Below are 14,309 nucleotides of genomic sequence, written 5' to 3' on the forward strand. Positions count from 1 at the left end.
GAGTATCCTGCACTATGAGTTCACCATTGTTGAGCCCATGGACCCAAGTGTATTAATACCTCAGCCTTTCCAAAAGTCCTAAGCCTTCCCCATGATTGTCAATCCTTATGTACTCTAAGAGAAAGGCTAAACCCTCCACCTCCCTAGGTCTAACTAAGAAAAACAAGAAGAGAGAGAGCATCCTGAAACACAGAAATCAGTTCTAAAATTTTCTGCAATTTTCTACTGTTTTCGTGCTCTATTAGAGCAACACTCATGCTTTTGATTTATCTACTCACACTATATTTCATAGGGAAAATTCTACATAGACATTGAGATGTATTTTATAGTTTCAACCCGGCATCTAAACACCCTAACAGATCATAAACAAGACACGAGCAGGAGATAATGGACATAAAATGAACACTGTTTTGTCAGCACTTTGACTGCAGAACATGAACAGGCCAGTGAATTTAATGGATAAACACCTTCCAAGAGGTGGTTTGAAAGAAAGAGGACATAGTATGGAAGGAAGGGGAAAGGATATAGCTTCCTGCCACAGGCTACCCTAAAGCATTAAAGAGAAGGTTTTAAGGGATTGCTGTTTAACAATGAAGGCAGGACAAAGTTTGTTGTCTCTTCTTGAAACATTATGCACTGTTAATGAAAACGATCCCCAAGGAAAAAAATATTATTAATCCTGCTAAAGTCTGTTTCCACAATAAGGGCACAAACACAGATCACAGAATCATAGGATTTTTAAGACTGGAAAAGGCCTCTAAGACCATGTCCAACCATTAACCTAACTCCACCATGTTCACCTCTGAACCATGTTCCTCAGTGCCACATGCGCAAGTTTGTTTTTTTAAAATTCCAAGGGGAGGTAACTCCACCAGTTTCCAGCCTGTTCCGATGCCTGACCAACCTTTCAGTGAAGAATTTCTTTTCTAATATCAAATCTAGACCTCCTCTTGCACAACTTGAGGTCATTTGCTCTTGTCGTGTCACTTGTGGTCCACAAGAAGAGATAAACCCTCACCTTGCTACAACCTTCTTTCAGGTGGTTGTAGAGAGCAATAAGATTCCCCCTCAGCTGCCTTTTCTCCAGGCTAAACAACCCCAGCTCCCTCAGCTGTTCCTCATAAGACTTGTGCTGCAGACCCTCCATCAGCTTTGTTGTCCTTCTCTGGACACCCTCCAGCACCTCAATGTCTTTCTTCTGAGAAAGGGGGGTTCCCATGAGGGGCTGTCATGGTTTAGGAATGATATTCCCCAAGTTTGTGATCCCATTGAAGCACTCCAACCCATGCACTGCTCACTCACCCCCTCCTCCCTCTTCCCCTGTGCCAATGGCAGGATGGAGAGGGGAACTGGAGGCACAAAAGACAAAGATTACGAGTTGAGATTTTCTTTTAAAAGAACAATTTACTGGAAGCAGCTACAATGTCAGTAACAGAGGGAAATGGTGCTACCTGACCCCTTGCTTCACACCACACTTCCTTGACTGTAAGGGACCCCTTCCCCCATCCTGGGGAAGTGCCCTGGGTCCTGGCCATACCCCCTCCTGGCTACTGCAAAAATTAACCCTGTCCTGACTGGAACCAGGACAGGGGAGGAGACCTGGAGACAGGAATTTAAGGTGCAGCCTCAGCAGTGCCAAGTACAGGGGGACAATCCCTTCCCTGGTCCTGCTGGACTCACTATTTTTGATACAGGCCCAGATGCCACTGGCTTTCTTGGCCACCTGGGCACACTGCTGCTTCTTGTCCAGCACCCCCAGGTCCCTTTCTGCCAGGCAGCTTTCTGGCCAACCTTCCCCAAGCCTGTAGCACTGCGTGGGGCTGTTGCGACCCAACAGCAGGACCTGGCTCTTGGTGTTATTGAATCTTATACAATTAACCTCATTAAACCATTTATACAGCCTGTCCAGATTCCTCTGAACATCCTTCCTTCCCTCCAGTGGGTCAATACTTTCACCCAACTTAGTGTCATCTGCAAACTAAGGGGTAACTCAATTCCCTCATCCAGAACAATAAAAGTTTTTAGAAGGGCTGTTCCCAGCACTGAGCCCTGGGGAACTCCACTGGTGACTGGGGGCAAAGTAGATTGATCTGGTACAACTAATTCACTGTAGAGAGTAATGTAGAGGCCATATCAGACCTTTCTTGGGAAACAAGGAAGAAAGTTTCAGTGTTTCTAGTAGCAATCAATGTTCTTTCAATTGCAATAAAATTATATGTTTTCTGCTCATCAGCAGCTTTTATGTTATTCCCATTTACTCACTTTCACTCCAACATGCTTATCCTACTAGCTTATACCCAAGGTGTTGCTTTCTTCCTTTCAATGTTTTTGTTCCTTTTTTTTTTCCTGTAAATGTTTGATTGGAAGAACCAGAGAATGTCAGAAAACTGTTTTGCTGTAGCCCCCCCTGTCACAGTATTATGGCACTCACCATCCCCTTCTTAAATGTGAAAGCACATCCAGAATTTTTCTTTTCAAGATTCATTAAATCTAAGCACTCGTCTGCAGAGACACAGATTTGAACATTGGAGACTGCATAACCAAATCAACAAATTTTCTAAGCCATAGATGCTATTTGTACAATAGTTCTACGTCACAGCAGTAATTCTAGTCTGGGCAGAAAAAGACACACGTTCACTGGTGTACTTTAAAATCAAACAATACAAAAAAAGCCACTCCAGGAACTGTGCAACTGAACTGTTCAGCACTTGTTTAGCCAAAACTTACTAAAGGTTTTCAGTCTTACTGACTGTCTGTGTTGATGGATCACCTATTAGTAGTGCAGTGACACTGCCCTTGCTGTTAATGGCATAAATTACAGAGAAGTTTTGTCTTATTTTGTTTAACTGTTGATGTGTAAGGGGGTATTCTTGCAAATGGTTATGCTTTTATTTCTTGTACTGTATATGCATACAGAGACAGACACCAATGTGCATTGGAAATATTAATTATTTTCATAAGATGTTATTATGAAGGGTCTTGGATATTTTGAAGTTTTTGGATAGTGATTCAACATGAAACATTTCATACTTCAATCAGCTTAGCTACAAAATTGGCAGAAGTGAAATAATCATTCTGGGTTTGATTTGGGAGCTCTGCCTAGGAAAGGAGTGAAGACTGGCTGCTAAATCAGAAGATAAGATAGGGTGTGTAGAAAGGTTAAGTGTCAAGATATTTTGTTTTCTGTTTACAAAGCAGCAGCAAGTAGATAAATATCACAGCTAAAATGTACTTGAGGGTAATGACAGATGGATGATGCTGGCTGTGACACACATCTTGTTGATTTTTTAGTCTTCAGACAGAATTGGAACCAAATTTAGATCAACAAGTCATCCAGCAGAGACTAACCTAGTGAGCCATGTCAGGGCTCCTTTTGATTCTCACAAGAGGGCTGTAAAGGTAGGAAAGAACAGGAGGTGATACGAGTATTTTCAGTGTAAAAAAAGTATTGTTGGAATAGCCGTGTCTGGACTAAAATGCCTGCAAGAACTGAGCTGCATGTCCCTATTTTGCTGGGTTTAGAAGATAATTTTCCACTCTGAATCAGGGAGAAGAAAGACTCAGATCCATTCTCAGATATTTCAAATCACACTTTTAGTTATAGTCACCTATGCACTTGAGCAGACCAAACCTGTATCATAAGATAGATGAGAATGCTATTGATATGATTCTTTTTGTGTGATATTGAATATTTTAATGGGAAATACGTAAAAAAAAAAAAGGAAAAAGAGGAGAAAACTGCAGAACGGAGCTGTCTGTCTTAAAGTGGTCAGGTCTGGTTTGCCCAGGAACAACAGAAAAATTCATGAACAGGGCTGTAGCTGGGAGATTTTATTTGTCTTTGTGAGACTGCAGTTCTGGCTCTGACTACGTGGCTGCAGTGCAGTTCCTGTATATAGATTAGTGACAGTGCATTAGTAATTGATATAACTGAAAATATCCAGCAGAATATATTCTCATATTCACATAGGAAGTAGTGAACTGCATTTTCATGTGATCCCAAAGCTTTTGTGCTGGAATGGGATTGTAAGGCTATATCAGGATTTTTTGTCCCACAAATTATTCACGAAACATCTCAAAGAGCTGTTAATAAAATATTTGTACCTCATTATGTTATCTCACATTTTTGGTTTGCTAGATATTTAAGATTAAAAATAACTGTACTTCTGAGACATATTTTAATAAGAAATCACAGGGATTTTTTTTTGGTCTCCTCCCTACCTCACAATATGAAATTTCATTTCTGCCTACCATTAATCCAATTTTCTAGAACTCAAAAGGGAAAACTATTAGTAATAGATTTTTAACTGACTTCTAGACACCTAAAATAGCTTTTTACATTAATTAGATTCCCAATGTTCTAATGTGCAAGTTTTCGAGAAGAAAATACATATTCTTTGTCTAAATACAGTCTAGTTCTGAGGAAGTGCAAACCTTTGTCATTTATTAAGCATGGAATGTTACTTGTCCAACAGCTCAGTCTTGCATACAACTGAGAAAAAATTTGTTTATATCCCCATTTGAAGAGGGAGTATTAAACACTGGTGTTGTAAGTTGACTGTTTTTATGTGGAATTTTTTGACTCAGTCTTCAATGGCAGCCTCTCCTATCATGTGTCTCAAGTGAATGGAACTGAAAGCAGGGACTGGGGGAACAGAGTCCTTCCCACTCTGAGTAAAGATCTGGTTCATGACCACCTGAAGTACCCAAAAATAGGTACCTCTGTGGGACCTGAGAGATGCACCCCAGAGTCCTGAGGAACTGGTTGATGCAGCCCCCAGGACACTCCCCAGGATGTTCAGAAAGTCCTGGCAGTCAGGTGAAGTCCCAGGTGACAGGAAGAAGGGAAACATTGCACTGATTTTTAAGGAAGGTGGAAAGGAGGACCCTGGGATTTGCTGAGCTCTCAGCCTCACCTCTATGCCTGGGAATAGCACAGAACAGATCCTTCTAGAAGCTGTGCTGAGGCACAGCCCTCCCAGAGAGGGGATTTGAGACAGCCAACACGGCTTCACCCAGTCCTGCCTGACACCTCAGTGCCCTTCTACACTGAGGTGATGCAGCAGTGACTCTGAGAAGGGCTGCACATCTCATCTCCCTGGACTTCCCTCAGGCCTTGGACATGCTCCACCACATCACCCTTCTGGCTGAAGTGGAGGGACGTGGAGTGGATGGCTGGAGTGTTCAGTGGATGAGGAATTGGCTGGATGGTCTCATCCAGAGTGTATTGAGTGTCTGAATGGACAGCAGGGAGCAGTGGTGTCCCCCAGGGCTCCGTCCTGGGACCGGTGTTATCCAATGTCTTCTTCATCCCTGATGCAGACACTGGGATGGAGTGCACGCTCAGCCAGGCTGCAGGTGACTCCTGTCTGAGGGATTCAGTGCCACTCAGAGAAACCTGGACAAGCTGGAGAACTTGGTCCCTGTGAATCTTACCAGGTTTAACAAGCCCAAGTGCAGGGAGCTGTGGCTGGGACTGGGGCAGTGCCGGGGGGATGGAGGGGTTGGGAGCAGCCCTGCCGAGAAGGACTTGGGGGTGCTGGGGGATGAGAGGCTGGACATGAACCAGCAACACACACTTGCAGACAAAAAGGACAACCTTATCCTGGGCTGCATCAAGAGAATTGTGGTCAGCAAGTCAAGGCAGGTGGCTCTGCCCCTCTGCTCTTGTGAGACACCACCTGGAATGCTGCATCCAGCACTGGGGGCCCAAGTGTTAGAAAGCCACTGACCTGCTAAAGCGAGTCCAGAGGAGAGACACAAGGATTACTAGAGGGATGAAGCACCTCTCCTGTGAGGTCAGGCTGAGACAAACGGGATTGTTCAGCCCGTAGCATAGAAAACTCTTTGGGTGACCTAATTGTGGCCTATAAGAAAGCTGCGGAGGAACTTTTTACAGGAATGTGTAGTAACAAGATAAATGGCTGTAAACTTAAGCAGGGTAGATTTAGGTTAAATATTAGGTAGAAATTCTTCCCTGTGAGGGTGGTGAGGCCCTGGCACAGGTTACCCAGAGAAGCTGTGGCTGCCCCATCCCTTGAAGTGTCCAAGGCCAGTTTGGACAGGGCTCTGAGCAACCTGGGCTAGTGAGAAGTGTTCTTGCCCATGGCAGGGGGGTTGGAACTAGATGATTTTTAAAGTCCTTTCCAAACCAAGCCATTCCATAATTCAGTGATTCTATAATTGAAGATCAATATAAAAATTTGTCTAGTATTTTACTCAAGTTAGCACAAGGTGGTCTGCATTTGCATTGAATGGCATCCTTAGACAATAAAGGCATTCTGTGATGTCATCTGTATTTTTTTCTCTGACACCTTATTAGGATCACTAATGCAGGCTTTTGTAAAAGGCAAAGTTGTTTAATTGCTAGTTTAGCTTTTTAAAATAAATTAAAACTTTAATTTGTGAATAAATGTAACTGTAGGCAACAACTATGGAATTGCAGCTCCCATTAAAAAAACCCACAACTTTAATTGTGAAACTGCCAGGGAAGCCATGGATTTCATTACAGCTTTTACTGCCTCTCTATGGAAAACACAGAGACGTTAGCTGTTTAACTCCCAAATTTGCATATTTTATAGAAATGAAAATTCAGTGCCATTAAGCATAGTTAACAACAATATTGTAGTAGCAATGATTTTACTATTACTACTTTTAATTGGGAAATTGTGCTGGGATATTATTTGAATGTGCCTGTGGCAGGTGGGGGAGTCAAACCCTGCTCTACATTTGTGCAGTCATGGAAGGGTTGTCACCTCCTCTGTCCCCACCTAGAGCTGTCTCAGTTCCTGTGTTACATGCCCATTGAGCCTGGTGGTGAGTGGGCAGCACACCAAGGGCAGTGGAGAACTTGTGCACTGAGAAGACATAAATAGGAACCTAAATACAGATTTCAGGGTAGTGAAAGTCATACACAGTGCCTTGCCACCATTCTTATCCCCCTTCCTCCCACTGACAATTGTCTATGATATTTGAAGAGTACTTTGGGATTCATTGTTCCCCAGTTTTTCGCTCCTTCAATCATGACACTGGATTTGAGAATCTTTAGTTTTCATGAATGTTGTCTTATACATTTTTACTCTTTTTCTGAGAAAATTAGCCCAGCAGACAGGTCTAGGGGAAAAGGAGAGTAACATTCTTACTCTTTTTATCTGAGAAACGAAAAGATATCTGTCTGTGACCTGATTCTGGCAGCCCTTACAGCCTAATTCTACCCCTGTGCAGATTGCTACTGGTGAGAATTTTAAACAGTTATTTAGAGGAAGGAGTAATTAGAGACTTGGTGCTGAATGGAAATCAGGTTGAAATAAAAAATTTATAAAGGAAAGGAAGTGGTTCCCAACTCATTTGGTTTCTATCTTTTGAGATGATTGAGCTTCAAGCAGTAGATCTTGTCCATCTGGTATCCCATAAAGTATTTGATAAGGGGGACTGTGGAAAATGAATGTTCATATCTAAGAAAATGGACTTTGATGCAACAATTGTAAAAATTAGCAAAAGATTAGTTAAACCAGAGGTAACAAGGCACTTGTTTGGAAAGGGAAGGTAGTGGTCACGAAGAAGATAATTTTTGGAGTTTCTCAAAGAGTAGTCTTGACTTTATTCCTCATGGGTAGGCTATACTTCTATTATTTTAGGTGTTTAAAAATACAAAAATAAAATAGTTCACAATTGACACCATTAAGTCAGATTTATTAGTCTCTGAAAAAGAGTAGATGTAGATTGGACATAAGTAGTTTTTCATGATGAAGGTGGTGAAACACTGGAACAGTATGCCCAGAGAAACTGTGGATGACTCATCATGGAAAGTGTTCAAGATTATGTTGAATGGGGCTTTGGATTAGATGGCCTTTGAAGGGTCCTTCCAACTGAAACCATTTTGTGATTCTGCAATTCTGTGATTGTCCATGTAATACAGTAACAGGTCTTTCCATAGAATGGTCTCATTTTGTTATGTATTTAATGATTCCTTTGCACTTTGATACATTCAAATTCCTTGCCCTTTGATTATATCACAATATAACTTGCATTTTTCAGGATAATACAGTTTGCATTTTAGTGATGTTTTTAAACCTATTTTTACTGAAGATTATGTAATGCTATAATTTGAAGAAACAAAGTAAGTTGTGACTAAATGCAGCCTAGAATATTATTATGGCCTTAAAATTAAGTCACCAGGGATGATAAATTGCAATACAGAGAATAATGAAACAAATGCACACATCCATTATCTTTTATAATCAAGAATATGCAATGCTGGATAACAGAGACAGAATTCTTCATGTAGTAAGTTTAGTAGGAGCAACTGTTCCTAATGAACAGGTTCTATAAAACTTGCTAAGATGCTTTTCAGTTAGCAGGCATCTTTCCACAATGGCAAAACCAAAAGCCAGCCAACTTCCCTAGTTTCAACTGAGATTAATAAGTATCTCATTAGAGGAAGAATCAAGATCTTTGCAAGACTTTGCTGCCTCCTTTCAAATTCTCTCAAAAACCACTGGTGATTAAGGGGCTCTATTGCCACCCACAAAGTTAGAGATCACTGCAGAAAATAGTTATTAATCTTATTCATCATCACCATAATGAGTTTTTTCTTCGCCAAGCTGAGTATGCCTGTATGCCTTTTTCTATTTCTTTTCCTTTTCCTTTCTTTTTTTTTTTTTTTTTTTTTGGTTAATGCACTGATTTGAATTATCTTACCCTCACAGGCTGCTTAAAAAACCTCAAAGTGCTCAATGTGAGCTTCAATAATTTGAAGTCAGTCCCTCCAGAACTGGGTGATTGTGAGAATCTAGAAAAACTGGATTTGTCTGGAAATATGGAAATAACAGATCTCCCATTTGAAGTAAGATAACAATCAGTGTGTTTTTTTTTTTATTTGGCTTACAAAGTATTTTATTACAGTCTTCAAGTCTTTTCTTGACAGATTAAATCACATTCCTTGCAGTTTCTAGCAATAATGGTTTAGTGGTAATATCACTGAAAATGAAATTAAATGGGACAAAGCTACTTTGTTTTGGTTTTCAAGTGACTAAATTTTGCTTGTATGTGTTCTGATATATGAAGGAAGACACAATCCTCAAAAGGATTTGGAATAAGCAGAAGGCTGCTCATCCTTCTGACAGTCTCCTACTCAATGAGATTGAAAGCCACTAAAACTGAGTGTAGGTTACTGGGTAATGGTTCACTTAAACCCTGCAGAAAAAAATTGGATCTGTGCAAACAACTTTATGTAACAGCAAACACTGGAAGCAACATCCTGTTAGCATGATATAAAAGGTCAAAAAGGAAAACCTTGGCATTATCTATTGTGTTTCCACGTTTCTCTGGAGGCTGGAACTCAATTTACATTTGCAGTTGTCTGGGAGGGAGGCTACAAAAAGCTCTTCTGATTTAGTTTATAGAACCAGTTTTCCAGAATCAACGTGGCAGGGGCAGCTTTGGCAGCTGAATATGCAATTAAAGGAACACTTATCAAATGATTTAAAGTGCTGCAAAGTGTTTGGCCTTCAGTGTGCTCCACGTGGCTCATGCAATTCAGAACAATTGCATCAGTAGCCTTGCTAACATAAAGGGTGTCTGGTGTTTGAACCTCAGATGGACAAATGGCTGTAGTGATTGGTAGGTAACTATTTAATGAATTAAAATAGATTAAATATATTAATGAATTAAAACATATTAAAATATTGAGTTGGTCTGAACTGTATAAAGGGGCAAAACAGAAAGACAGTGGTGGCTTACCCCTCCTCCGCAGATATTGGGAGAAAACAGGTTCAGAAAACTCATGGTTTGAGACAAAACACAGTGAGATTGTTTACCATCTACTTTTGTAGGCAAAATGGACTATACTTCAGGAAGATCAATATTTGTGAATATATATTTGAGTAGTGAGAAACAAATACACTAAAACATTGTCTTTCATCCCCTTTCTCCCAAGGGATTCCTGTGCCATTCTTGAGCAGTGCAGGGAGGCAGGGGAAGTTGCAGCTAGTACATGAAGTTAAATTTTTATTTGACTTTCAGATCCTTAAAAGTTTCTTCTGGGAAGATTAAGGAAGTGGATGAGAGCAACATCAGTATTCTCCAGTGTAAAACTTACTCAAAAGAAATAAAGGCAAACTGCAGCCCAGCAGAAATTATTTAAGTCTAATTTTGCCTTGGTTTTTTTTACCTATAATAATGGCCAGACAGACACTGATAACATATATGAAAATGAATTCAAAGATATATGAAAATAAATTCAAACATGCAGGTAAACCTAAACTGTGCATGCAAGTGTTTCCAGGGCTGAGTCCTGAGAAACCACCAAGAAACCTGGAATTCAAACCATGTCTGAATTCCATCAACAATTCGATTTTTGATGCATCCATAAAGGATTATGAGATCATCAGAGACCTGAGACTGAATTACATCTTCAGTAATCACTTTCCCTGTTCCCTTTCTACCCATTTTCTTTATGACAGTTGGAAAAAATACAGAAGTCTTGAAGCCCTTATTTTATTTGATTATTCAGTGTTTTGCTTTCTTAGGAAAAGAATTCTGGTGGTTTATATGTTTTGGGGTTTTTTTTGTTTGTTTTTTTTAATAAAAATATAAAATATTACATGATGATCTAATTTAGGGGGAGAAATCTTAATGAGATAGATCATGTAACACAAGACTGTAGTTGCTGCTTGGAAATGGTAGAGGATGAATGGAAACTACTCACAAACCCGTGCAGTGTCATCAAATACCCATTTAGAACTGAAGTTCCTAATGGTGAGGACAGCTACCATATAGGTATATAAATTTCTTCTGGCATATCAGTTGCTTCTGATCCTAAATTTTTCAGTCAACCACATAAGAAGTTCATGGGCTGTGATGGTGTCTGTCAAGTCTGTGAATTTGTTTTATAAATAAGGGAAACTTCAGGAAAGACAAGATGCTAAACCCCTTTATCCTGTACTACTTTTCAGGTAACTACAGTTGTTAAGGAGGCTTCCAGCATGTGTACTGACTGTACTTCTTGTCTTTTTAACCTACCAAATTTTTTTTGTTGTTTTCAATGAAGCCATTTCAAGCTGAGGTATGCTCTGATTGAGATGCTCTAGCACAACTTAAATCTTGAGAATCTTCATTCTCTGTTAAATGAGGGTGTGTCCTCTCACCTTTTACTTCCTCAAGGCTTATGATTTCATACCATTCCACACTACGGAAGAGCAATCTGCTTGAATGTCTACTCCTCAATTTATTTTTCTCTTTTCTACTGTTGGACGTCTAACATTTTTAGATATTAAAGAGTTACAGTTAACATCAATATTTGATCAGTATTACTTGAAAGTAAGTCCTTTGGCAGAAAAAGTTTGTGGATCTGCAGTTGAATTCAAATCTATATTAGCCATATTTGTAAATTAATAATATCTTGTTCTGGACCTGAATGAAAATATAAATTGAAATAAAATGTAAATGTTAGAAAAGGCAACCTACATGACGTTACATTTGTACAGCCAGTTTCTAACAGATACTTCTCAACCTCAGTAACCAGATTTAGCAGAGGAGGGTACACTGAGAGGCTTAGGGCACAATCCTCCCTGATACGACACATGGCTCATAAGATTCTTCTTAGATGGAGTCGCACTTGTTCTTCTGGCTAAGATGCTCATGAGAGGCATGCCTTGCATGTTATCCAGTCCATCTCCTAGTGCAGTGTGATTATACTGGATACCACATATCAGTAGCTGCAGAGAGAAGGGGATTGATGGATGACTTCATTTGCAAATTTCTTGTATGTTTTGTGTGTGAATTTAAGAATTAGTATGATACTGGTATTTGTATTTTAGCTGTTGGACAGGGTTCCTATTAATATTTTCATGCATGCTGTGCAATAAATTTGTTTTTCCAGGAATAAAATCTGTATTATAAATAATGTATTTTCTCATACAAGTATGTAGAAAAACTGGTCTGACCTTACTTTTAGGTATGCTTTCTCTAGAAAGTATTGCTTTCTACGCTTATTTACCGAATCACCCAATTAAATTTTCCTGTGTGTGATATTTCAAAGAGTCAGTTTTGCTGTGGTTTTGTTTTTCCTGCCAATAATGTTGCTGCAGCCAAGAGTATCTATAGATGTCACCCAAAGGAACTTGGATGAGAAGAGAGGGAAGATGAAGAAGTTTTCATTTCTTCCCTCTGTTCCATCTGGTGCAGCACGCGCTGTCAGCCACAGGACAGACAAGCCATTCCATGCTACCAGCAACAAGACAGAAATGCTTACAGGAGAGGTTCTGATACAGAAAATAAATTAAAAGGAAGTTTTTTCAAAGTTATTCTGCTTTGAACAGGGTTCAGTACCACATCTGAGCAGTCCCAGTGAGTGATCTGAATGTTTTCTGTATCATTTGTGAGGTCTGGGTAGTGCGAAGGGAAGGAATCAGACTGTTACAGTGCATGAATACTTTGTCAATCAAAGTGTATATGTATGTATACTTGCATTTTCATGTCAGTCCTATCTAAACTGATCTTTGAAGCTCAGAGAAATGAGAAGCTTGTGCTTTCTGGCTATTTTAGTGCACACAGTTTCCAAAAGATCAAATTAAATCTTGTTTCGTATTTCTGATGCAAAGAAAGTTTCAGCTAAGTCCTGAGATAAGCAAGTACAGACTTGAGGACCTTTCAGAATCATAGAATCATAGAACAGTTTGTGTTGGAAAAGATCTGTAAAGATCATGTGGTCCAACCAACCTACCTTGGGCAGGGACATCTTCAACCACATCGGGTTGTTCAGAGCCCTGTGCAATCTGACCTTGAATGTTTTCAGGGATGGGGAATCCACCACCTCTCTGGCCAGTGTTTCACCACCCCCATTATAAAAAATGTCTTCCTTATAGCAGACAATATAACATCTTTTAGTTTAAAAACATTGCTCCTTGTGCTATCACAACAGACAGTACTACAAAGTGTCTCTGTCTATATTTTAAGCCAAATTTAAGTACTGAAAGGCCATGGTGAGACCTCTCTTGGAATCTTCTTTATCTTCTTTTCTCCAAGTTAAACAACCCAACTCTTTCAGCCTGTCCTCATAGGAGAGCTGTTCCATAACTCTGGTAATTTCTGTGGCTCTATTCTGGGCCAGCTCCAACAGGTCCATGTCTTACCTGTGCTGAGGACTCCAGAGCTGGACTCAGTACTCCAGGTGGGATCTCACCACAGTAGAGGGGGAGAGTCTTCTCCCTCAGCCTGCTGGCCATGGTGCTTTTGATGCAGCCCAGTTTAAGACTGGCCTGCTCATGTCCAGCCTCTCATCCCCCAGCACCCCCAAGTCCTTCTCGGCAGGGCTGCTCCCAACCCCTCCATCCCCCCGGCACTGCCCCAGTCCCAGCCACAGCTCCCTGCACTTGGGCTTGTTAAACCTGATAAGATTCACAGGGACCAAGTTCTCCAGCTTGTCCAGGTTTCTCTGAGTGGCACTGAATCCCTCAGACAGGAGTCACCTGCAGCCTGGCTGAGCGTGCACTCCATCCCAGTGTCTGCATCAGGGATGAAGAAGACATTGGATAACACCGGTCCCAGGACGGAGCCCTGGGGGACACCACTGCTCCCTGCTGTCCATTCAGACACTCAATACACTCTGGATGAGACCATCCAGCCAATTCCTCATCCACTGAACACTCCAGCCATCCACTCCACGTCCCTCCACTTCAGCCAGAAGGGTGATGTGGTGGAGCATGTCCAAGGCCTGAGGGAAGTCCAGGGAGATGAGATGTGCAGCCCTTCTCAGAGTCACTGCTGCATCACCTCAGTGTAGAAGGGCACTGAGGTGTCAGGCAGGACTGGGTGAAGCCGTGTTGGCTGTCTCAAATCCCCTCTCTGGGAGGGCTGTGCCTCAGCACAGCTTCTAGAAGGATCTGTTCTGTGCTATTCCCAGGCATAGAGGTGAGGCTGAGAGCTCAGCAAATCCCAGGGTCCTCCTTTCCACCTTCCTTAAAAATCAGTGCAATGTTTCCCTTCTTCCTGTCACCTGGGACTTCACCTGACTGCCAGGACTTTCTGAACATCCTGGGGAGTGTCCTGGGGGCTGCATCAACCAGTTCCTCAGGACTCTGGGGTGCATCTCTCAGGTCCCACAGAGGTACCTATTTTTGGGTACTTCAGGTGGTCATGAACCAGATCTTTACTCAGAGTGGGAAGGACTCTGTTCCCCCAGTCCCTGCTTTCAGTTCCATTCACTTGAGACACATGATAGGAGAGGCTGCCATTGAAGACTGAGTCAAAAAATTCCACATAAAAACAGTCAACTTACAACACCAGTGTTTAATACTCCCTCTTCAAAT

General features: G+C 41.1%; 1 protein-coding gene across 1 annotated transcript in view; it reads left to right on the forward strand.

Annotated features, from left to right (window-relative positions):
- LRRC2 (leucine rich repeat containing 2) overlaps nt 1–14,309 on the forward strand; it is a 68,846-nt gene that overhangs the window by 33,383 nt on the left and 21,154 nt on the right. Inside the window, exon 5 of the mRNA XM_051777385.1 lies at nt 8,709–8,845. Coding sequence (XP_051633345.1) covers nt 8,709–8,845 — 137 coding nt within the window. The remainder of the gene's footprint in view (nt 1–8,708; nt 8,846–14,309) is intronic.

The sequence above is a fragment of the Manacus candei genome, unplaced genomic scaffold, assembly GCF_025592945.1.
Source record: "Manacus candei isolate 608988 ecotype Guabito, Panama unplaced genomic scaffold, ASM2559294v1 h1tg000010l, whole genome shotgun sequence".
NCBI classification, from domain to species: domain Eukaryota; kingdom Metazoa; phylum Chordata; class Aves; order Passeriformes; family Pipridae; genus Manacus; species Manacus candei.